General features: G+C 36.3%; 1 protein-coding gene across 8 annotated transcripts in view; it reads left to right on the forward strand.

Moving 5' to 3' along the window:
* LOC136866151 (protein tramtrack, beta isoform) overlaps nucleotides 1–25813 on the forward strand; it is a 625536-nt gene that overhangs the window by 367063 nt on the left and 232660 nt on the right. The window contains exon 5 of one of the 8 annotated variants that reach the window (XM_067142867.2): nucleotides 19437–19766. The exons of the other annotated variants lie outside the window; for them this stretch is intronic. Within the exon in view, the coding sequence (XP_066998968.1) occupies nucleotides 19437–19666 (230 nt within the window). The 3' untranslated portion in view covers nucleotides 19667–19766. Of the gene's footprint in view, nucleotides 1–19436; nucleotides 19767–25813 lie in introns of those variants that run through there. 8 annotated transcript variants of the gene reach the window in all.

The raw sequence follows: 25813 nt of genomic DNA on the forward strand, positions 1-25813 counted from the left end.
TATAGATAGTAATTTCAACTGTCGAAGACAGGCTTATGTACTAGTTACCAAATATTTGACAATTCCTGTTTTGAGACTTCTCCCAATATTGCTGTAACACACTTATTAAATTGCACAGCTCTTAGCGTTTCCCTATAAACATGACGCGGAAGGCGCCATATGTTGTTCCTCATGTGAAGACCATTAGGAATTTTCATTGCAATGCCAGGCCACCTTGTGTACTGCCATTCACAATCAAGTTGGGCTGTTTTCATTATAATGGCGGACACTCGCTCTCCACCTGCCTTTTTACAACCTCAGAAAGACTGTCTTTGTCGTTTTCCCAAATTTGTAAAGGATCCACCAATGGACAGAAAACCAACATGATTAATAAAGGGTTTTTTTTTAAGTACAAGTAAGTATAAGTACAAATTCAAAGGAAAAACAATTGATGATTAATATTGTTTTATTATTGGAATATATATGGGATAAATGTCATGCGTATAGATATTGTGTAAAATGGTTCCTTAAGGGAAGTATGTTTGCAAGACACATCGGTCAAATTTGTCATAACATCTTGGAGTACATTAATCATCAGGACGGCTGCGACAGAGCGAGAGTTAAAACAATCCCTGTTATGTTATATTAGTGCAATGTATTGCAGTGAACCGCCATGCCAAGTTGAACAAGTGGGTTTCTGTTTTTGCTTCATCATTTGTTTAATCTGCTCAAATTCCTTGCCAATCACAGGCATTCAGAATAAGATACTCTCGTGCAGTGCTAGTGTTCTGTCCTCAGATTGAAGCTGAGTCAGTTGTATAGGATTTGTACTTGGTTACTGTGAAAATTAAAGAAGAGGCAAGAGGGTGAGTTGATACCGTGAATTACACACACGTGTGTAGCAGTTCTTGAATTAAATGATACAGCTTCCATCAGTTTGTGGCTTATTTTGTTCCTTCCAAGTAAGAACATCACACTCCAACCTTCAAAAGTCTACGCCAAAACAGAAACATTCTTTTCTACAAGCGCACGGAACATAAGTTCAACTGAACTGTTGTCACTTAAGTCCAATACATGACTTGTCATAATCAGAGTTCTCACACACACATATTTTATAAGTTCAAATAAAGACTTTGAATAATTTGTTCTTCATCACTTGCAAAAATTACAAGTTCAACTTGACTGATAGACTCAATGTCCATTATAAAGACTTTATACATTAGAGTTCACATTCAAGTTTAAAAACTTCATGTTTATTCCGTATTGAACCGAGAATCTAATGGAAACAAGAGGGGTCCACCTATTCAATACCATATAATGTTATAAGAAAAATTATAACATTTTATTATACTCGGTACCGGTTTCGATGCTGGTGTGCATCATCATCAGCCAAAAATAAGAAAAATATACATAGACAAAGTTACAATAAACTTAAATAAAGTACATACAAATTTTACAAAACCGACAAAACCAAATTAAAAACGGGATCCATAAACATTAACCTATGACCTAAACTTAAAAAAATAGCACCAACAGTCTTAAAACTATGAATATACGTCCTCTTGATAAAAGTCCTCTGAATCTAAAAAACATTAAACCATGTGCGAGCAGATTAAATTTGAGGACAAAAACCAATGCTTCACTATCATAAAAGTCCAAGAGCATAATTTTAATTTTGTAAGAACATATGTATAAAAGGTTTTCTTGCTAAACATTCACTGAGTATTAGAGTAACCGGTGCAAGAAATAAGAAACCATTTTTCTATTGGTTAAAAATGGCTGTCATTAAAATAACACAACCAGTCAAAAGACGTAACAACTTCCTATTTTGCGTAATAAAACATATGTCTTCTCTAACTTAGCCGCTTTCTTTAAGTATTAGATAGCAACATCTTTTTAATGAAAATTGGCAGACGCCGTGTTTCCAGGGTACTGTTCTCGGTTCAAATTAGGACCTGAAGCAAATAAAAAAAGAAAAGAATGTCAAGAAAGGCTTTTTTTTTAAATCTTGCCGTAAAAATTTTTTTACGTGAATAAGAGACTCACCTTTGGGAGCATATATATTATGTGTTACTAGACGTTAGGGAAGACACTGAGAGCCGCAAGACACCGTGACCAATGCACCCGCATTGGAGGGGAAGGGAGGGGGAAGCAGAACAAGGGAGGCACTGAGAAGGAGTAGGAGGGGCCCGGAGCCAATGGCAATGAAGGAGGGAGGGGAATCATGCAGAGCAATGCGGCGAGAGGGCGTGGCGTGAGAACGTTTTTTGTATACTATGAAAAACTAATTTGCTATTGGAAGCTTTTCTGAGTCTGAGGAACGCTATCAAAACATCAAACAATACTCTGGGTTTCTCAGAAATATCATTAAGATTCAAACCAGCATTAAAATATTGATGCAGGTGAATAAAACAGCTCTCAGTGATGTCAAGCAAAGTACCTTTATTAATAACCTATAATATGGAATGCTTTACCCCCTGAAATTAGAAATTGTTCCTCATTAATTACCTTCAAAAGACAGTCTAAAGATTTCCTCTTGAATACGTAGGCTATATCATGTAGTTATGTGTGAATGTGTGAGTGAATGTCTGGAGTAAATAGTTCCCAAAAGTTTACATAAATTACTGTTATATGAATTCCACCTAGAGTAGTTAATATTGAATTTATTTTTCTAATTTTTGACTTAGGATGTAATCTTTTAGTTTTAGACTATATTAAGTTATATTACTATTATGTTATATACACTGTGTTAAGTTTGAATATTAAGTTTGGATTCAGTATTAAGCCGCATAATGTGGTTAAGTGTAAGAGAGGGCCAAGAGCCCTAACTTCACCACAAACAAAGACATCAATAAATAAATAAATAAATAAATAAATAAATAAATAAATAAATAAATAATTTAAACTGTGAGATCCTGATCAATGCTAGTAAAATTATGTTGAAAATCTTTCATATGCTGCCCCATTGCTGAAAACCTATTGTACCTAACGGCATTAACGTGTTCCGCATATCTAATTTTAAAGTTACGCCCTGTTTGTCCAAGATAAGAACTGCTGCAGTCATGGCAGCATAATCTGTATACTCCAGAACTATGAAAAACATTATTTCTATTTAATGAAGTGGAGTTATGCAGGATGTCAATACTTCTATTATTAGTTCTGTAAGAAATCTTAGTGTTATGCTTTTTGAAGATGTTGGTGATGCTGTGTATTTTATTTGTAAATATAAAAGTCGAAAAATTATTAACTTTGGGTTTTTCTCTCGAAAGGGTGGTATTAGGACGGTACTTAAACTTGTTAACAATTCTATCAATGAAAGCATTCTTAAAACCATTGTTTCTAGCTATCGCCCGGATTAAATTTAATTCTTTATTCAGATTCTTTTTCGACATAGGAACTCTAAAGGCCCTGTCAACCAGACTATTATATGCGGCATTTTTATGGGCCTGAGGATGGGAAGAATCGTTTCTGATGGTGATAGCAGTCTGAGTAGGCTTTCTATAGATATTATATGAAAAGGAAGAAAGTGAACGAGTAACCGTTAGGTCCAAAAAATTCAAACGATTATTATTCTCGGATTCTGAGGTAAACTTTATATTCTGATCTAAACTGTTAAGATTTGCATCTGTGGACCGTTCATCTAGAATTACGAAGGTATCGTCCACAAATCTGGCCCAGAAATAAATATTACTGAAGGATAAATTTTTGCTTATAGCATTATTTTCTAAGTGGTCTGAGTAAATCTCTGCTAAAATCCCGGAGGCCGGTGACCCCATTGCCAGACCATTCTGCTTATAAATGGTATTATCAAAAGTAAAGTAATTATTATTAATTAGCAAGTTAAGAAGACTCATAAAATTTAAAACTTCCAGTTTACTTAGTTGACTATTGGCAAGAAGATTCTTCTTGATGATAGGAAGAAGCTCCTTGGTACTTATACTGGGAAACATGTTAACTATATCGAAAGAATGCATAGTGTGATAAGGACGAAGAACAAAACTATCCAGTTTATTAATTAATTCTGTGGTGTTCTTAATTGAGTTGTTCGAAGAAAACTTGTAATTTTTATCAAGAAACGTTTTAATAAACTGCGCTAGCTTGTAAAGAGGGCTGGGCCTGTAATTTATAATAGGTCGAATGGGGACACCGGCCTTGTGAATCTTGGGAAGTGATCTCGCTGTCGGCAAACTCGGGTTCATGGTTATTAACTTTTGTTTTTCTTGTTCCGTAAAAAGGAAGGAAGAATCCTTCAGGATTTGTTTTAGCTGTCTTTGAATGATTGGTGTAGGGTCCTTCTTTATAATTGAAAAAGAATCATTATTAAAAAAGGCTTTGGTTTTCTGTGTATACTCCGTTTTATCCATAACTACGGTAGTATTGCCCTTATCAGCTTTTGTGATGGTAAGGTTATTAGCAGATACCTTCCTCTTGAGGGCCTGAATTTTCTTATTTACTTTATAAAGATCTGTATTATTATTATTATTATTATTATTATTATTATTATTATTATTATTATTATTATTATTATTATTATTATTATTAATATTATTATTATTAGGGGCTAATGCACGTTTATCAGAAAGAAAAGTTTTTTCAAGTTGCTTTTTAACATCAAATCTGACTTCCTCTTGGAGGTCATGTGGCATTTTACTAATAGCCATCTCTGACTCAATGACAAGTTTTGTAACCGTATTGACGGGATTTGGACATGGCCAGTTGTGCTTAGGACCTTTTTCGAGAATAGCACTTTCATCCTCATCCAAGGTTACGTTGGAGAGATTGATCAAAGGAGGATGGAACTGAGCCAAAATTCCGTTTTCAGGTTCTCGATTTCCAATCTGTTTGACTGAATTAGCTTTGTCTAAAAGTTATCAGATATACTAGCCACAAAACAGTCCACACTGGACAAAAAACTTGAAGTACATGAATGAGAAATCAATTAACGCATCCACCACCCTCTTAAGACTCAACAATATTGATCCTCATATCAAATTCACACTAGAATCCGAATCAAATCTAAAAATCAACTTTCTAGATTTAACCATCACTAGAAACTCAGATTCTTTCAGTTATAAAATATTCAGAAAACCCACTCAAACAGCCTCCACCATTCACCAAGATTCAGTGCAACCCCAGTCCCACAAACGAGCCACATACAACAGCCTAGTTCACCGAGCCTTCAGCATACCTACTGTATGTCCAAGAAAGATCTAAAGAACGAACTCAACACAATCTGCAGAATCGCAAAATTCAACGGCTTCAGCAACCATTATATAGAAAGGATAATCAATAAACATAAATATCGCCCAAAAACTACCCTCAAAAAAGAAACAACTAAACCTCTAACATTTTCCACCTTCATGTTCAACAATGATATCTACAAGTTAACCAATATCTTTAAGAAACAAGGTGTTAAAATAGCCTTCAAAACCAACTATAAGAACATGAACGTATTACACAATACTTCACACATCAACAGGACCAGCAGTTTTTTAAAATCAGGAATTTATAAGATCAAATGTAACACCTGTGGAAAAACCTACATCGGGCAAACCGGTAGAAACTTCAATATCAGATACCACGAGCACACTAACGCAGTAAAATACAACAAGTTTTCAGCCATCGGCCAACACATGCAAGATTATAACCATAATTTCACCAATATCGAACAAGACATGGACATCCTCGTATTAGCAAACAAGGGCCCTTTACTCGACATAATGGAAAATTACTACATACACCTAGACCAATACTTTAATGCCAGTCACAATCTCAATGAAATCTCAGAGAAACCCAACATACTCTTCGATCTATTTATCACTTTCCTCAGAAACAATAATGCAGCCAACCAAAACTCAATCCTAAATTTAATCAAAGGTACTTTTCCGAGACAGTTACCCTTTCTCCCGCACCCTTCAACCTCACCTTAAGCCCTCTTCCCCTCCTAAACCACCTCCACTCTTCCTAAGCCATATATAATTTTATATGTATCATTTCACATTGCATTCTTCATTATAAGGACTTACTGTTTTCCATGATTATATAATTTTTACAACACTAAGCCCCCTTTTATACTTTGTTCCAAACCTCTTATGTATATTCCTTGTATATTTATTAGCTATTACTCACCTGTCCCATACTAACATCTCTTTTCATTTACCACATTCACTTGTTATTCCATAATAATCTTACTGTTAAAATTAACATGTTCTTAGGATTTCGTCAAGAGTGATCTTTGCTTTGATGTAGCTGATGATGACCCCTAGATGGGTCAAAACTAGTTCCATGTAATTTTAAAATATTGTGAATATATTTTGTATTGAATAGGTGGAAACCTTTACTGTGTTGTTACTCATGTGTTATTCTCAGTTCAGTACAGACCAACAACATGAAATTTATAACCCTTAATAGTTAGTCGAGTATAAAGCAAATAACATTATTATTTCCGTAGTGTAGCGGTTAGTGTTATTAGCTGCCGTCCTCGAAGGCCCGGGTTCGATTCCCGGTACTGCCAGAAATTTAAGAATGGCAGGAGAGCTGGTATATGGTTGAAATGGTACATGCAGCTCACCTCCAATGGGGGTGTGCCTGAAAAGAGCTGCACCACCTCGGGATGAGGACCAAATATATGTATTATTATTATTATTATTATTGTTATTATTGTTATTATTATTATTATTATTATTATTATTATTATTATTATTATTATTATTATTATTATTATTATTATTATTATTCGTTGGGGCCATCTAGGACCATGTTAAGTCTTGTTACATTTGGCAGTTTGCTTCGCTTTCCTTTGAGCCCAGAATTCCCTCATTCTCTGTGAGTGGGCCAGCTTGCGTTCCTCTGTCCAGTTGATACCTTGTCTTCTTGTCTCGGTTTATCCCATTCGTCAGTATATTTTTGTGGAAGAGGTCTCCATTGAAGACGTCTTCAGGTTTTACATGCAGCCTTTGGAGGTCTTCTTTGGTGTTCATAAACCAGGGCATTGTGGTTTTCAGTTTGGAGTAAAAAAAGTGAAAGATCTGTTTAGTCAGCCTGTTTCCATCCATTTGTTTGAGATGACCATAATATCGTGCCCGTCTTATGGATTGTTTCTGTAATTTTCTCTATTTTACTGTACACTTCTTTGTTGGACTTTTTATAATGGGTTCCATTCTTATAATTGGATCTCATGATACTTCTGATGATTTTGCGCTCCTTTTTCTCCAGTTCTTCGAGGAGTCCTTTATTAGCATTTAGGGATAGGATTTCGTCTGCATACATAACTACTGTCTTCAGAACAGTTTCATAATGATGTAATTTAGTATTTTGGCACAGGCATTTTTTGTTGTAGATTGAATGCATCGTTTGATAGGCTATTTCAAGTTTTTGTACTCGGTCCGCAAGTACTTCTTTGTCCAGTCCATTTTTCATTATGATCTCGCCCAGATACTTCCCGTGTTTTGTCTGGAGTTTTGCTGGGGCATCTTTGATGTTAGTCATTACTTTGATTTTTTTCAAAAGATATCTGCAAGGCAGTTTGTTAGGCGATTTCTTTTAGAAGGTCAGTTTGCATCCTAGCAGTTTCTACATCGTTTGACAGAATGGCAATGTCATCAGCAAATGCTAGACAGTCAGTTATGATACCCTTAGATTTTGTTCCCATTCTCACAGCACTATAATCAGCTTCTAAAAATTTTGTTCACCAGATCCTAATGATCTTTTCGAGCATGCAGTTGAAAAGCATCGTAATTTGTTGAGGATGTTTAGCAGAACTCTGCGGTCTATCGAATTGTAGGCCTTCTTAAAGTCCACAAAGATTGACATGTACTGTTTGGACATGAGATTACAATGCGTGATGATAGTTATTATTATTGTTGTTGTTATTTTGTTGGTTCCCCCCCCCTTTACTTCGCACGAACACACACAGGTCATATGGTGACGATGGATTAGGAAAGGGCTATGAGTGGGAAGAAAGTGGCTGTGGCCTTAATTCAGGTACAGCCCCAGCATTTGCCTGGTGTGAAAATGGGAAACCATGGAAAACCATCTTCAGGGTTACTGACATTGGGGTTCGGACCCACTATCTCCCGAATGCAAGCTGATGGCTACATAGCCCGAACCGCACGGCCGTTTGCTCGGTTTTCACCCAAATATTTAATGTTTTCCTGATTATTTATAGGTGATAACCTGCAGTCCACTGACAGTCCTAATAACAGTGTTCGTCACTTGCCCATTTTCAATAACAATCACTTTTGATTTAGGAGTATTCAACGTGAGCGTTACTTGGGAGAGGCATTGGCTAGCTGTATCAATCATCAGCACTGCTGATTTTTAATCTTTAGATATTAACAAAATATCAGAAAACCCTAGTGCTGCCACACTGTTGAGATTTTGCACAAGATTTTAGTCAAATTGAGAAGCATATTCTAAGTCATTTAATTCCTTTAATATGAAATCAGTTGGCAAATTAAACATAAGAGGTGATAGAGGCAATCCTTGAGCTACTCCCGTACGAACTTGAATTTCAAGTGGTCGCATCTGTTTCCACATTAATATTATTCCTGAAAAGAGATATTATTAATGTTCTCTCCTGAGTTAATGCAGAAATTTCCATCTTATTTAAATCAGAAGAACTGAGATTCCCTTATGAACATGACATTTGAAAATTATTCTGTCCTGTCATTTTTGAAGTATTTATAATGTTATTTTATAATAATATTTCTGTACCATTTCAAAATTTTGATCAAACCTCATATGAATGTGTTTCTTCTTATTAAAACTGCTACTATTGTTAACATCACATTAAGGGGGCAACTATGTAGTACTGTATATTAACATGTTTAATCATGGTCTCTTTAAAGTGTGGAGTGCTCTCAACGTTTAGTAATTAGTAATAAAAAGGAATAAACAATGACAGGTCAGTGTGGGGAGAAGGAACACCAGAAAGAGAAGACGAAGGCAAACTCGAAAACACCGAAGGATAGTCACACTCTTCTGTTGCTACCTCTTCCAACACTAATCTGTCGTGTTTATCCTATTATCTGTTCTTTTCTATTATTATTTATTTATATATATTATTAAGTAATCCCATATTTTCATGCGTCAGGCATCATTCTGTGTAATGGCACAAGAAACTGTGTTCGATAGTCATGTTTGGTGTTTGAGGAGATGGTGCTTAAGTGTTAATGAACAAGGAGGAAAATTTAATGATCTGTTATTTGCTCTCTGTATTGCACAGATTATGTTGTAAACAAACCTGGTGTGTGAAACAAATGATGTAAAATAAAATATACTTGCATATGGTTTGTTCTTTAAATCATCAAGAAAGTGGTATATCAGAGATCCGAAAACCCAAACCGGAAACTAACGTTATCCATGCTAGTGTTTGGCTGGTGTGTGATCATTATCATTTTGTGCAATCTCTTCAAAATTAACAATGTCATGTTCATTTATTTTGTCTCTTTGGTGAGTTTTCTGGTTTGTTGTAATTATCACTCTCAGAACTTGTAATAAATAATTCACTGTTGTGTATACTGTACCTTTTAGTAAAACTATTATATTTTTTTTATTGTGATTAGAAATACTAGTGTTAAATGATATCCATAATGCAACAACCTGTTTCCACAGAAAGTGGATCACTCCACTTCTGATATTGTGCCTGTAAATATATTGTATATTTGATGCATATTTATTAGTTGAAAATGTTTTCGCATCCATGACAGATTTATTGCAATAGAGTTCATGGCTTACATTTTCAAAAATTGACTTTGATGTGTGGATAGCCGTAAGATTATCATCTGATTAGCCCAGATTTTATTCCCAGCTTAGCCATTAAGTTTTTAATTATGTACATCCAGGTTTGTTAGGACAACTGAAGAAAGAAATTTGCTCAAATCCCATTCTAGACCAGCCTTGGAGAGATTTTTTTGTAGTTGCCTGTTTTAACTCAAGACTTATTTTAAGATGATGTTTAACACCCAAATGGCAGATACCCCAGCCCAAAAGTTGTCAAACATGTTGGTGGCTTTTCTTTTTTATTACACTTAGGGGCATTGTTGTCAACAACCCAATACACTAGTTCTTATCACAGAACAGGGCTTTACAGTGAACATTTCATTTTTTTGCCCATACTGTGTGGCCTTGAGTTGTTTACCTGTTGGATAGTCTCTGAACCATCATGACATTTTCTGCATGTTTCATCCTAAATATCTAAACATTTCCATCCTTCACAGCATGATCCCCTTGTGTAGCCTGCCTGGTGGCCATGATCGTTGAGGTGTCAAGTCTCCATGGTTTGACACTGTGGTTAGCCAGTTCGAATCCCGTTGATGGGAAAATTTTTCACCATCAGAATGTTGGCCGGCAGGGTAAAAGAGGTGGTGGTTTACAGCTTGTAATCACTAGATTGCGTACCAAAAGCCTGGATTTAAATTCCAAACTTCTCTGCAGTGTTCATATGGAGTGTAGAGGCCGATGACCTAGATGTTACGTCCCTTTAAACAACAAGCATCATTATTATATGGAGTGAGGGCATATGATACTATTGGTGATTCATCTGTCGGGTGGGGACGTTAAGCCTGCAACAGACCCTTTGGTGTTATTTGTCTGGAGTAGGCTATGTGCTGACACTAGGTTCCACCCTCTCTCTACCTCATTATCATCATCATCATCATAATCATCCCACACCCAGATGTGCAGATCTTCATGGGAATCAAATAGAAAGACATGCACCATGCAAGCCGAACATGTCCTCAGGCACTCCTGGCACTAAAAGCCATACGCTTAAAATAAAACATTTGTTTTGTGAACAGTTTCCACAACCACCTGAAAGATTGACTCTTTACTACATTTCTTGACAGACAAGCTAGTAATGTTTATTATGGAAATATCAATCAGGAGTCCTTCCATGTCAATTCAGCACACTGATTTAACCTCTCATCTCAGATTTTGATGAAATTTCTAAGCTAAACTTCACGTGTTGAGAGGGTATGTTATGTTATTTCAGCGATTACAAAAGCGAGTCAAATTTACTAAGAAGTTGGCAGTAGAGGCCTACTCATCAGAATGACGTTGCATCCCCTGTGGCCTGGATACATGCACTGATTTGGTTGGGAAGGGTGTCATAAGGCCGTTGTATCCTCTGAGGCACGCTGGCCCACAGCTGTTGTAACTGGTCCTTGATATCCTGGATACTGACACTGGGACGGAGTTATGTCTGAGTTGGTCCCGCACATGTTCTACCAGGGACAAATCTGGGGATGTAGCCGGCCACCGGAGTACCTCAACATGACATGGACAGTTCATAGAGCCACGTGCCGTGTGCAGGTGGGCATTCGCCTGTTGAAAAATGGCACCACGATACAGTCGCATGAGAGGTAACACATGAGGACACAGGATATCCGTGACGTACCATTGTGACATCTTATGACATCAGAGTTCCTTCAATCACCACCAGTCATGACCTGAAGTCATACCTGACGGCTCCCCACACCATGACGTTAGGAGGCTGTGCCTCTCCAAAATATTGGAAGAATGGAACCTCTTCCCATGCCGCAGCCATGCTCGCAGACGATGGTAATCCGGGATAGTGCATAACCGCTATTATCACTGAGTACAATGCAATGCCATTTATCAGCAGTCCATGCTTTCCGGTCACGGCACCACTGCAAACGCAGCCATTTGTGTTGCATTAATGGCAGCCTTACACATGGGACAGTAATTACCTAGTTCGGTTGCTGCTAGTCTCCGACCAATGGTGTGGGATGACACAGAATGTTGCAGGGAATCCATTACTTGTTCTCGGATGGCAGGAGCATATGTGACGGAGTTACGATGTGCTTGATGCACAATACAGCATCCTCCCTTGTGGTGGTCAGACATGGTCGACTGGCACCTTGACAACAAGTATGCCTGCTCTCACGTTCCCGTGCAGTCCAAAATTAGGGCACTGTCACATCTGAATGCCCCACAAATCTGAATAATGCGCGATTCGACCAGACGGCCAAATGGAGACCCACAGTGAGGCCCTTTTCAAACTCTTGTCAGGTGCTGAGAACGCTGTCTCACTCGAGTACACGGCCTCTCTGTGTCCTTCACAGTGATCACTCAACATGGATTCTGTTCACGTCCCTTACATATTCTACCAGATCTGGGCACTCTGGTGGCCATTCTACCTGTCTCAGAGAATTGCAACTCTAATCGTTTACATACCCGCTGATGGTGTGTATTTGTACGAAGTTACATTACCATATTGCCATTTCTTCTGAATGCTTCAATTATTTTTTTTTATCAGACAGTATAATTGAACTTGTTTTGAAAATACAACCATATATCCAGAAAAAAAAATGGCATGATCAGCATATCTTAAAATTACTTCAGCAGATCTCCTATTTAAGCCATAGAAATAGGAGTGGTGTCATTTTTCAGCATTGTATGGGCTTTTCTATCAAAAGGGTAATTTGAAACTGAAAAATTAATTTTGAAAAATGTGTATCTTCAGAAATTTTCAAAAAATTCTGGAAAATAGTTAGTGTTAAATGATTCAAACCCCACTGTTGGCAGCCCTAAAGATAGTTTTCCATGGTTTCCTATTTTTACGCCAGGCAAATGCCTGGACTGTACCTTAATCAAGTTAAGTCGCTTCGTTCCTGCTCCTTCCTATCTTGTCATTGTAAGGCCTATCTATGTCTGTGCTACATAAAGCAAATTTTACCAAAAATTTTTTTAATGATCTACAAAGTTCAAAATTGGAATGATAGTGGGTTCATGGTAAAAAACAAAGACCTTTTCATCAAAATTCAGAGTATATTAACTTAATATGCTGCAAAGGAAAGCATAATAAAATAATTTTAAATAAGAAAAATTGAAGTAAGGGAACTAATACAAATCACCATCTTACTGTTCAATGGAAGTGGCTGGATAATGTCTCATTGGTTTGCAAAGTGTTATTTTGAGATAGCACATAAATTCTTCTGGTTGGTTTCACAGAATTTACTGTACATAATACATATGTGTGAATCATCAATAACACATCTGGCTTCCTTTCAAGGCATTTCAGTATTAACTGAGCTTCGATTAAAGCATTGTATTTTAGCAGGTTCAAGTGTTATACACACACTTTGTGTGCTTGTACAACCCATCAAATTCTGAAATTGATTATTGTAAATGCCAGATTGAGTATTGACAAATGGTGAATTTAAAACCTACAGATATTGCCTATCAAAAATTGATATCCAGTCTGCAATCAGCAAATTGCATTATAAGTATTGTACATCTTGTTCTCATGATGTTGCAGTGTGGACCATCCTTAAAGAGTACTTTTAAGAAAAACTAATGGAAAAGATCACATTCAGAAAATTTCAGTTCACCGTTGCAATTTAGAGACTGCTGAAATCATCAGCAGATTTTATCAATTTACTTGCAACAAGCTGTTGCTCTTAGTCTGACATAATTTTATTGCAAAACAATAGACATGTTTCATTAATCACATAAAGGAACATTTAAAAGAATACATATTTGCATTAATTCTTGGCTTTCAGAAAATTACAATACAGTTGTGCAAGAAACAGCCCAGTCTTACCACTGGGCTAGTAGATTGGACATGCCACAATTCACCTTTCTGTAATATATTAGTAAGGAGAGAAAGAAGTTGATTATTTGATCTATGTTGTGATTTCTGATTGCCTAGAATGCAAAGCAGTCACTGTTTCTACCTTTCAAAGAAAACTGACTTTTTGACTGCAAAATTTGGAAAAGTTTCTATCAACATATCTTCTGTTACCTTGGGTGTGCTATCCGGTATAAAAGTAAGAACAATTTTGCCACCTTGTGTTTTAAGGCATTTTTCAGCCACTGTAGATGAAAAAGTACCTTGTGACCGAACTCGTGGCATGGTTTAGAGTTTGGCAGCTAGAAACAGATGGAGCAATCCTATGAAAGTGAAACCTCGGCCCCTCTCCAGCTTTATGAATGGACAGTAGAAAATATTTCTACTACTCACTTCATTTTCACGACATAGGATTATGTGGAGCTGGAAATATTTTTCATAGATCGTTTCAGTTGGGCACTCAACAATATGTCTTTATACCTGTTGACTCAAATAACTAAAAATTATTTTTAAAACTACACATCCATCACAAGTAAGTGTTACAAGATCACCAAACTCCAGTTAGCAGACATGAATGAATACACTTCTATTGTGTATGACAAGAACTGATGGATAGCTTATGTAATGGAGAAAACGAAGAACTTCATAGTGAAAGTGACGTTCCTTCATCTAGCTGTTTCATTACCATCACATTCCTATCCAAGGAAGCCAGGTGTGTTATGGATGCCTGTTAAAGATATGTTGCTTACAGTAAATCCTGTGACACCAGCCAGAAGAATTTATGCGCTATTTCAAAATGACACTTTGCAAACCAATGAGACATTACCCAATTAGTTACATTGAACAGTAAGATGTCAAGTATGTTTGTGTTATTTTCCTTATTTCAATTTTTTTTTTTATTTGAAATTATTTTTTAATTCTTCCCGTTACTCCACATAAGTTAATATACCCTGATTTTTTATGAAAAGGGATTTTGTAGTAAATTATTTTTACCATGAACCCATTTTCATCCCACTTTTAAACTTTGTAGATCATTTAACAATAGCATCAACTATTTTCTAAAATTTTTTAACTGTTTTGAAGACATACTTTTTTCAAATTTGAAAACAAATATCTTCACAATCCTTCTAATGTTACACCTCAAAAAGCCCACTAAAATGCTGAAAAAAATGACGCCCCTTACACTTCTGTAGCTTCATTAGAAGAGCTGCTATTTAAATTTAAAAATATGTTGATCATCCAACTTTTGGTTTTTCTTGTGCATGGCTGCATTTTCAAACAGTTTGAAATATTTTAATAAAAATCTCTGAAACCAAAGGAAATGCAATTTTTAAATTTAAAACTTTTATATCTATTTTTACCATCTTTTTCACTCAAAAGTTATTTCACGTTCTCTTTGTTAAACTTATTGTTCTACAGTACATTGTTCCTAGAAATGTTTGAGATATTTAGAGAAATTTCAAAATGGCAGTTTACAAACCAATTGCTATTAATTTGCATAATTCCAAATCCATATACATCTTCTGGATGCGTTACTTAAATCTAGGTGAAGGTGCTCCTCGTACATGAAGGTGAACCACAACTCTGTCTGATGCCTCAGTTGAATCTTTAAGTCTTGCATTCGCATGGAATTGCCATTTCTGAATTTAAGACTGTTATGTCTTATTTTACTGCCTTTTTCAGAGTTCCTTTTATTTTCTCTTATTTGTTGAATAGATTACTTCATTGGTTAGAGAAACTTACCTAAGCCAATTAATTCTCAAGTATACAATTTTTTATTATCCTTTATAACATATGAGCGATTTCCTTTCTGGTAACCTGTAAAATCAAGGAACGGCAATAGATCATTGATATCATTCTCACTGTATTCTGGTCATCTTAATAATATCTCGCTCTTTGAGCAAAGAAAAAACTGGTATTTGGGAGATAGTGAGTTCGAACTCCACTGTCGGCAGCCCTGAAGATGGTTTTCCATGGCTTCCCATTTTCACACCAGGCAAATGCTGGGGCTGTACCTTACTTAAGGCCACGGCCGCTTCCTTCCCATTCGTAGCCCTCTCCCATCACATCGTCGCTGTAAGACCTATCTGTGTCGGTGCGGCGTAAAGCAACTTGCAAAGAAAAAACCGTGTTCATTAGTAACAATTACAATGTTCAAATTATAAAACATATAAAGGTGTACCTGTAATATTGTCATTTATGATATTCCATCAGGTGAGAAGTTCTCTCGTTGGTTTCTGGAGATAATTCCTCTATCCATAAACATTGAATGATCAGTTTAAAGGGATTCAACAGTTGACGAGAATGCTAGTTAAAGAGAAAGGCACTTTTGAATTCTGTGGAAAAAACAAAATCCAGACTTTAAACACACAGCCCGTATTGTGTTGGAGTTTAATACTGCATGTAACTTGACAAAAGTTTGACAAAAAGTACGAGGTAAATGATATGTGAATACTGCTACATTCTGAGTTGCTGTAAAATAACTGCTAATAAAAACTGCATATACTGAATTAGCAGTCAAATATTGTTGTTGTTGTTATTATTATTATTATTATTATTATTATTATTATTATTAGGGAAACTAAACAACAAATTTAAACCTTTCTCTGCATCTACGAGAAATTAGTTTGCTGCTTCAGAAATCAACAATAATTTCCTATAAGGAATGGATCGCCACCTTTCTCGACAACAGCTTTTCATTGTAACAATTTCCTTATTAAAGCATTCGACCTATCCATTACTCATCATCCAGGTATTCTGCCATTATGGCAGATCTTGTCATACGATGAACCTCTTCCATTGTTCATTAGTGATGACACCCAAAATTGCAGGGAAGAACTACCAAGTTGAGAGTTGGAAATGTCTCTTTTGAGGCAAGAAGCAAGTATCAATAGATCTCCACGAGATTGCTTACTAAATCATAATTGTTGGTAAATTTTATATATGGTATATTCCCAAAAACTAATGGTTACTGCTTTAAAATTATTCCCAGGAGGCAGTTCCAGTTAAAGTTTTGCCAATTCTGTGTTATTTAACAACTTCCTAATCTGTGGATTCACAAAAGAAAACTGGCTTTCTAGCAGTTATTTTCTTCTTCTTTTCTTCCTATTCTTTCTTCTTCTTATTCATCTTCTTCCCGTTATGGCCTGCTAGGGACCACATGCCAATTTCAGTTCCTCAGCCTTTGATATTTCTTCCACTGTGTTTCTTTTTTCTCAGTCTACTCTCTAACTTTTTTTTTTTCCTTGGAATCATTCCATATTTAACACTTTAATTCTAAATTCTAATTAATAGTTCTTTCTTTTATTTCAAGCTTATCTAATCTGTGAATACCAGACAATTTATTTCAATACCTTTAACTTTTCTCCCCAATTTTCTCCAAAATTTTGCATTCACTTAATTTTTCTTTCCAAATTCCAAACTTTCTGTAGGTTGCATTTGAGGAGGATGGGTGATAAACCATCGCATTGCCTTACACTTGTATTTATTTTGAAAAGATTTGACATTTCTACCATAAATTTTACCTTTGATATAGTGTCTGAAATGGTTTCACATATTAAGTTTGCCGATTTTGATTTATCTCCAAATTCCCAAATCATTTTATCCAAGTTTTCTGTATCTGCAGAGTCGAAGGCTTTTTTTTAAATATACAAATGTTACAACTATGTCTTTCAAGTTAATTAATCTGTGGCAGATTATGGACTTCAGATTAAATGTTTGTTCTGAGCAAGGTCTTCCTTTTTGAAATCCGCTCTGGTATTCACCCAATTGACTATCGAGTACTCTCTCTACTCTGTTTAGCAGAATTTTGCTGAATATTTTGTAAGCAAGTGACAGAAGGGATACACCTCTATAGTAATCAACATCTTGTTTGTCACCTTCTTGTGAGTATTATTAAGGCTACTTTCCATTCTTTTGGAATTTTCTCCATTTTCGATATATCTTCAGAGATTAATTGTAGGCCTTTGATTATATTTGACTGAGACCATTTAAAAACTCAGCTGTTTTCTCCACTAGCTTTATTAGTTTTGGGAGTTTCAATTACTTCTTTAATTTCTTCAACAGTGGGCTGAATGTTGAAGTTGATTAAAGTGTTTGGCAAGTGCAGGGTCTCTCTCTTTTTTTGTTTCCAGCCCCATTCAGAGCATGGCATGGCTGGCACGATGACTCGGTCACTAGCCGGTATAATGCATGCTTTCCTCCCCACTACATAGTGGCAATTCACATTTATAGAAAAATATTTCTAGTTAACCTATTTGTCTGAAACCTACCTGGCATTATACCTGATGCTCAAAATGTTGTCCATCAGCTGTCAAATACGCCTGACACCTTGTAAACAGGTTTGCAGACACATGGCAAATATCAGTCCATTTGATGTTTGAAATAACTTGTGCAATGTTCTTTTGCATGAGAATTTGGCATAAACACTTTTCCTTTCAGCATCCCCTACATGTAATAATCACAGGAATTTAAATTGGGAGATCTAGCAGGATAATTAACCACACGATCTTCGAAAACATCCTGTATTATCTCCATAGACTGATCAGCAGTGCGTGCCTTCAGATTATTTTGCATGAAGTAACCATTACTCCTTTCTTCCTATTTCATTAAGCTTTAACTTTTTAAAATAGTTATCCCCTGCGTGTTTTCTTATTAAGAACGGACCCGGTGGTGTGGAACTTTTTTCACTAAATTACGTACCTATGTGGAGGGAGGATGCCAGGAAATTTGTGAATGAATCGAAAGTGGCACTCTAATAGAAGAATGCTTCACATAGCACAACACAGTGAATACATGTTTGTTCTACTGTATACACCACTCATTAAGCACATGATAACTTTTGTTTTCATACAGAACCTACACTGTTTCAAAGCTAACACACTGAACACTCTATCAGTACCAGTGAAATTGTGGGACTTATCGCTTAATTGCTACTGCATTAGATCACATCAGCCGGACATGAAGTAATATAATTCTTGGCAAATGAGTCATCCAACTGTTTTATCGCCTTTCCATGTAATTCCCCGGACTCGCACAGAGAAAAAAGAAAGAAAAAGATGTTTCACAATTCTCAGTATTGTTGAAGTCAATTCTACCACTTTTATGTCTGAAGTAAACACTAGGGGCTTGATAGCCTTTCACCTTACTCATAAAAATCTAATAGGAATTTCTGGAGTAATTTTTCATGAAACTATCCCATATTTCAATAAGCTGCAACTTTTTGAAAGGTGGTGGTATTATTTTTATTTTTTATTTTTTTCAACATGACATACAGTTCTTTAGCATACTTTTAGTGATGTTAGATAATTACTTGATATGTGACCTGTTTTCAGTAAAACTGAGAAAAAGAGTCTTTGTGATAAATACCAAAAATGTAAAATCATTTTATTCTGAATTCAAACATTGTTCTATTAGGTTTATATTTAATCATGTTTTAGTTCATAAAGATTTTGCTCTTAAATGTTAAAGTTATATCTTCCTTCTAGTCATACTTTGTTACTACAAGTGATTTCATAATTTATATTTCTATGGAAGTTTGTATCTTTGTTGTACTACTTCATAAACTTATTGAAGAACAGTCCTTTTTCATACTGATGTAATTTATGCATTTGCCAAATTTATATATTAGTGTAGACAGTTTTTGTATGTTACTAAATTTTGATTGTATGACTTTGAAGGTAATTAATAAATATTTCTGTTGAATTCATATACCTGTATATATTTTCCCCGTTTTATTTTTTAATCAGCAACATAGTTGTAAAAGAATTGCATGTTTTAGAATTCGCAAAGAGATCTTTCTGTAACCTACTGATGACTGTCCATTGACATGTGACCTAGGTATTTTTCTCTCTTTTTTTTCCAGGCCTGACATATGCAAAATTTGCTGCGAATGACAGAATGCATTTCTCGTCAATATTCAATAGACGGCCGGATGGCTTGGCCGATTGCACACTGTGCGGAAAAACCATTACAAACATGAAAAATCACTACTTAGTACACAACCCAGGACACCATCGTTGTCCCATGTGTTGTGTCGTGTTCACTCGCTCAGATAGCCTTAAACGTCACCTGAAAATAAAACATTCATTTTAAAGTAGAGAATTCTGTTAACATACAGAATAGTTGTGTGTACCTGACTTTCAAATGGAAATATGTTTAATAATTTAATGACTCAATACTTCACGTACCTGATTTTCAAGTTGTTATAGTTTTTCATTCTGCTTGTAGATTTGTGTATGATTTAGTCTTACTGAGAAAAACTCCAAATAAATTGACATTTGAAATCATTTTGGCCCTTTGAATTGTACAAAATAGAGTCCATAAGGTATTGTTTCATTATGTACCGTAATTGCGTAGTCAAATATCAACTGAATGTTGTTATCAGCAGTATTATTAATATTAAATATTTCTCATATTTTCAAATTACATGAATGCCTGAAATAGTATAGTTTTAGCTGTAATGAGTACTTTCTACAAATAATATAACAAAATTAATTTCTTCTTACCTCATCTTACAACTTCAACTACAATATTCTGTATTTTCTATGCATTATCTCAGTAAAGAATATATCAGAACCATTTCTATAAAATTGAATCCATTACTATTTGATTAATGAAAAGAAACCTTTTTTTCACTGCTTGAAGAGTTATACTCCCACCCTGTCATAGTTGACTGTTGTTTCCTATTCCATTTTAAATCTATTTTGGCATATTTTTTGCTGACCCTACTGCACATTTTTGAACCTGCTACAGCAACTCCCTTTTTGATTCTAGGTACTGAGGATTAATTTGCCTAATATAAGATTATTTATTATTATTTTTTAACATATTGTTTCAACCTCTAAGGACCTCTGTTAACACTTGTTAGCCTGCCTGGATTTCCATTACTCTTTCTTCTTGATGGAGAATGCAGTTCTTTGCTCTTCAGACTTCTTTGTGCCAGGTTGTCTTCTCACTTTTTCTGGAAGATCCCTTATCCTATGTACCCAGGTCCTGAACTTAGTTCTTTCTTGCACTAGTGTTTCAGTGACACTGACCAGATCCTCCTTCAATGCAAGTTGCCCATGAAGAAGTACATTTCCAAGTCATGAGAAGATAAATAATTCTAGGCATTTGAGACAGATGATAAAAATATAAGATAGAACTTCCTCATAACAGATGTGGAGCTCTGCATTTGACCTGAATCAATATTCGTTCTTAAGGCTAGTACACACGTAACGACAAAGTCGCGGGACATTGTATGGGGACAGTTGCGAGACACTGTCCCTAGACTGTTGCGATACAATGTCCCGCGTCCACATCTATAGAGCCAGTTGCACCACAGGAATCGGCACAGAATGGTGCAGGAAATTGTGTTATGTACTTTTAATGTTGTGAATCTTTTTTTCTCCAGAGACTTCATTGCTTCCCTCCTTTTTCTCTGTTTTTATACTCGGTAGACATAACATCCCAAAGACAAGGGAGGGTGTGTAATGCTCAATGATTTTTAGAGTAGTTTCCATCGCAAAACAACAGAACATGAAACACAACACCAACACGTGGTGGCTATCTCCACACTGGTATCGGCATGTCCCTGGACTTTGTCTCGCGACGCGTCCAGACTACATCATGTTGCGCAACATTTGTATCATGTATCCCATTTCGAATGGGAGACCTGCGACATGCAACTTTTGTATCGCGACAGTCCCAAACACGGAAAAAATGTCACAGGACATCTCTGGAATTTGTCGCGATACACTTGTTCCGCAACTTTGTCGCTTGTTGTATACTAGCCTTTAGAATATTTATGTGGGACAAGGATGTCTTCTGGTAGGAATTTTCTCTTTCATTTGGATCCTCTCTATCTCATTGTGGTGTGTCAGAGCCAAGCACTCAACAGCATATAAGGCATCAGGAAATACTACTGTGGTGTAGTGGCAGTATTTGTCCTGCCATGAGATTGACGTGGACTGATAAGTGGGTTTTCATAGGTGAAAAGCTGTTTCCATGCATGTAGCCTGATATTTTAGGGCTGCTTTCTCTTATGCATTAAAGGAAATGATCTCTCCAAGACAGTTAAAATGAATGCAGTGTTTCATTTTACCATATTTGTTATCGAGAAATGCAGTGGTATTATGACGGTGAGACATCATTACTTAAGTATTTTGAAAAGAAATCTGGAGACCTATATCTTTAGCTACTTCTTGTAATATTTCAACCTGGAGGTGAGCTATGTTGAGGTCATCTGCCATTAGGATCACATTATATGCAAAAGCAAGGCAGTTGATTTTCATTGCTTTCAATTCAGTACCCAGCCTAATACCATTATTGGATTGTGTGCTTCTCCACTTATGGATGACCTTTACCAAGAACATAGTTGAAAAGAATGGCTGAAAGCCCATCGCCTTGATGAACACTAGTGTTAATCTCAAAAGATCTAGAGATTTCCCCCATGAATTTAATAATAATAATAATAATAATAATAATACAGAATTTCACACAATGTGCATGGAATAATTAATTTTCACAGAACTTTCTTAGAGAGGAACCACGTTGGTTACACCACAGTACGTGATATCTGTCACATGGCCGTTTGCATAGTTCATACAGACACCGTATATCCGGGACGTGGAACTTCCTCACTCTACACACTCTATGGTGAAACCCATGAACTGAAAAGCGAGTCACTACATTTCGCAGCTCGTAGTTTGAGTCCATCCAGTCAGGTGACATCATTGCGTCGGTCGCATAGAAATTGTCCCATATTTCCTTCTGTTTCTCTTGCAGCTTGTGCAATAATTGTTGATAGGCCTCAGTAGATGGCAGGTACAACTGCATGCAGAGGTCTTCGATGTAGTATTCCTGTCAGGCCAGGACATACACCAGGCGGGAAGGGGTGAATTTTGAGAGATTCATAGCCTCTTTCAAATACCTTGCTTTGACACTTTCTAATAGTTTCAAGTCTTTCTCCTTCGGGTGGTCTCATATACATTCCGAAGTATATGTCAAGACTGGTGTCACTTTCCCCCATGAATTTCACTTGTGATCAGGTGTTGATTAATTTGTTCGACCCAGAATGAGTCTTGTTGTCCACGTCCATCTCCTTGAGGACATTCAAGACTGAATTGGTCGATTGACTAATAGGCATACTTGAAATCAACAGAAATAAATACAAATGGTTTGGAATTAAGAGATTTGATTTTGATTATATTCTTCAGCAGAAAGATGTGATCACTGCAGGAGCAGGTCGTATGGAAGCCGGCTTAATATTCATCATGCTGCAGAGCAAAAACAGGTTCAATGCAACTTTGAAGTGCTTCGGACAGTATTTTATAGATTACTAAATGAAGAGATGTGCCTATGTAGTTATTCACATCTGATGTATTCTCTTTTTTCTTCTTATGAAGAGGATATACAAGAGCTGATTACCACTCCTTAGAAATAGTTTCCGATTCCAATATGCTTTGAAACAGTTCTTCCATTTTGGTCCAAAAAAAAAATCGGGACCAGCCATTTTCAGAAGTTTGGCAGTTATGGAATACTTGCCTGATGTATTTTTGTTCAGGAGAGATGCAGTGATTTGGGTGGTTTCTGTACAGTCAGGAGGAAGAGGATCAGGTGAATTTAAGGATGGACCAGAAATTGTAATCATTGATGCTGAATGAGGGCAGTTGAGTAAAAACTCAAAATATTGAACTAATCATTCACAGTTGTCATATTCAGAATAGGATTGCCGTTCTCATCCTATAAATGTAACAAAGAGGCTTGGTAGCTATTAATTCCAGACTTGAAAGCATGGTAAAAATCATTAATATTGTTCCTCCTGAAGGTTTCTTCAATGTCTCGATTTGACCCTTTTCACAACTTTGACATTTTCTGTCGGAACTAATGCAATATCAGTAAACTAGAAATAACCTGAGAAAGAAATAGTATGTTTTGTTTTATGGATTTCTCAGTCAGTTTACATTGGATCAGGAATTATTAAATTTTTCTTGTCACATTTCAGCAATTCCAGGCTTGAGACCAGTTTTTGAGAGCTTCGTCACACTGTTCAGTCCATCATTTCGTCTTTTCGAGCCAAAATTGTTTGTTAGAGTAGTAGCATCCTAAACCTTCTTGGGAATGTCTTCCGACTTGTGTGATTCTAGAGACTCAAATTATTATTATTATTATGTGCGTATGGACCCAATGGATCACGCAAAGCTCTAACGATTCTGTTTTCTGAGTTACCAAACAGCTCTAATATTATTATTATTATTATTATTACATTCATTCATTCATTCATTCATTGATATAGCCATCTTTAGGCCATGTTTACACAATCTACCTGCCTTTCTGTCATTAATATTGTTCCTCCTGAAGGTTTCTTCAGTGGTCTCGATCTGAACATTTCACAACTTTGACATTTTCTGTCGGAACTAACGCAATATCAATAAACTAGAAATAACCTGAGAAAGGAAACATTTAATTCAGAATATACCTGAAAATGTCTTCTTTGCACTCTCACCAAAGATCTTTGAAGTCTTTGGCTTTCCTTTCTCACTCTTCTGCCAAAAAATGTCCATGGCTTGACCAGTGGCTTTTCAGGTGCATCCCTCACTCTTACAAACTTTTTTCTTCAATGTTGTTTTGTCCTGTATCTCTCCCTCGACACCCGCTTCTCCTAGGACCTTGTTTAAGCCACCTAGGCTGTTTTTTCCACTTTCCTTACAGGAGGAGTATTCTCTTGGCTGACCTCTCTCTATTCATCCTTCTAATGTGCCCTTAAAAAATCAGTCATCTTTTTCCTTGTCATCGTAATTTTTGCCATGGTTTTGTAGAGTTCTTGGTTCGACCTCAACTGCAAAGTACTGTATGTTCAGTCATTTTACAACTTTTGGACCCAAGATTTTTCGAAGGAATCTTTATCTCTCATTTTTCAAGTTCTGGCCACTGTACATTAATATTTTGAACATCTCTCTGTGTTTTTGCTCAGTGGTGAGGATTGTGATCTCCGAGGTCAATTGTCAATTGTCTCGTCTCCATCTCTTGCGGTCCTCGACCAGACTTGCTGCAACCCAGTTATACTCTTGATAATATTCGATAATCGAGTGGGATCTCCTCCACAATCTCTCTTGCCAGGAATATTTCATTTTTTTCTTTGTAAGTCATTTATATAAAATCTGTAACCCTGGTGATCTTTAAATTGTAATTGTGGCCTTTGCACTTCTTGTTCTTAAAATAGTAATGTTTTTAAAAGCATCTACTTTCTTGGCACAAAATTGTTATCTTTAATGATTTTTCCTTTAAGTTCGATAAAACTGTTTGTGTATCTTCAAATCTAGTCACGATCAATATGATCACATTTGTTAAAGTTCCTTGTTACTCTTTCCAAATTTGTATAAATTTTCACTTTTAGAATGTTGCCCACCCTATTCTATGATGTTAAACTATGTCAAACTTACTGTAATCACTTTGTTTTTTCTTAAGGTGTTGTAAAATATACCTTACAAATCAATTCTGTTCTTACGAATATTCCTAATAGTTCTATCACTCCCCTTTTTTCTTCTTGTGAACTCTGTACTTACCACGCGAGCCCTTCTGGGCTGCTAATAGAAGTATTTCTGCTATTAGACCAGAAACTTCCAGAAGACCTGTGAACACTAGCTAAGAATGCCTCAACGCCACTTATTTCTACTTCAACTGGGAGTTGTACGAACAGACAGAAAGGGCCGTGATGGGGTCGGCGCTCTCTCCAATAATAGCAAACATGTATGTGGAACACTTCGAACAGAAAGCCTTAGCCACATCTACCCTGAAACCGAAATGTTTTCTCCGTTATGTAGATGACACGTTCATGATCTGGCCTCATGGGAGCAATAACCTGCAGCTGTTTTTCGACCATCTCAACTCTGTTCACGTAAACATTCAGTTCACTATGGGAATCAAAGTAAACGGAAAACTACCATTCCTGGATGTCCTAGTAAAACGCAACATCAATGAGACCCTGAGTCACGCAATATACAGGAAACCCACACACACAGACAGGTACCTGCACGCCTCTTCTCATCACCACCCATCACAAAAACAGGCTGTTCTAACATCACTGGTTAACAGGGTCATAGCGATATCAGACGCAGAACACCTCGAAGAAGAGAAAGAACATCTCACAAGAACCCTCAGGGAAAATGGCTACTCGCTCAATAACATCCGATGAGTCTTTAGAAAATCAGAAGAGAACAAAGAAAAGGCCACTGTAGGAGAAAACAACGGGAAAGAACT

This window comes from Anabrus simplex, chromosome 3 (genome assembly GCF_040414725.1).
Source record: "Anabrus simplex isolate iqAnaSimp1 chromosome 3, ASM4041472v1, whole genome shotgun sequence".
Classification (NCBI taxonomy): Eukaryota; Metazoa; Arthropoda; class Insecta; order Orthoptera; family Tettigoniidae; genus Anabrus; species Anabrus simplex.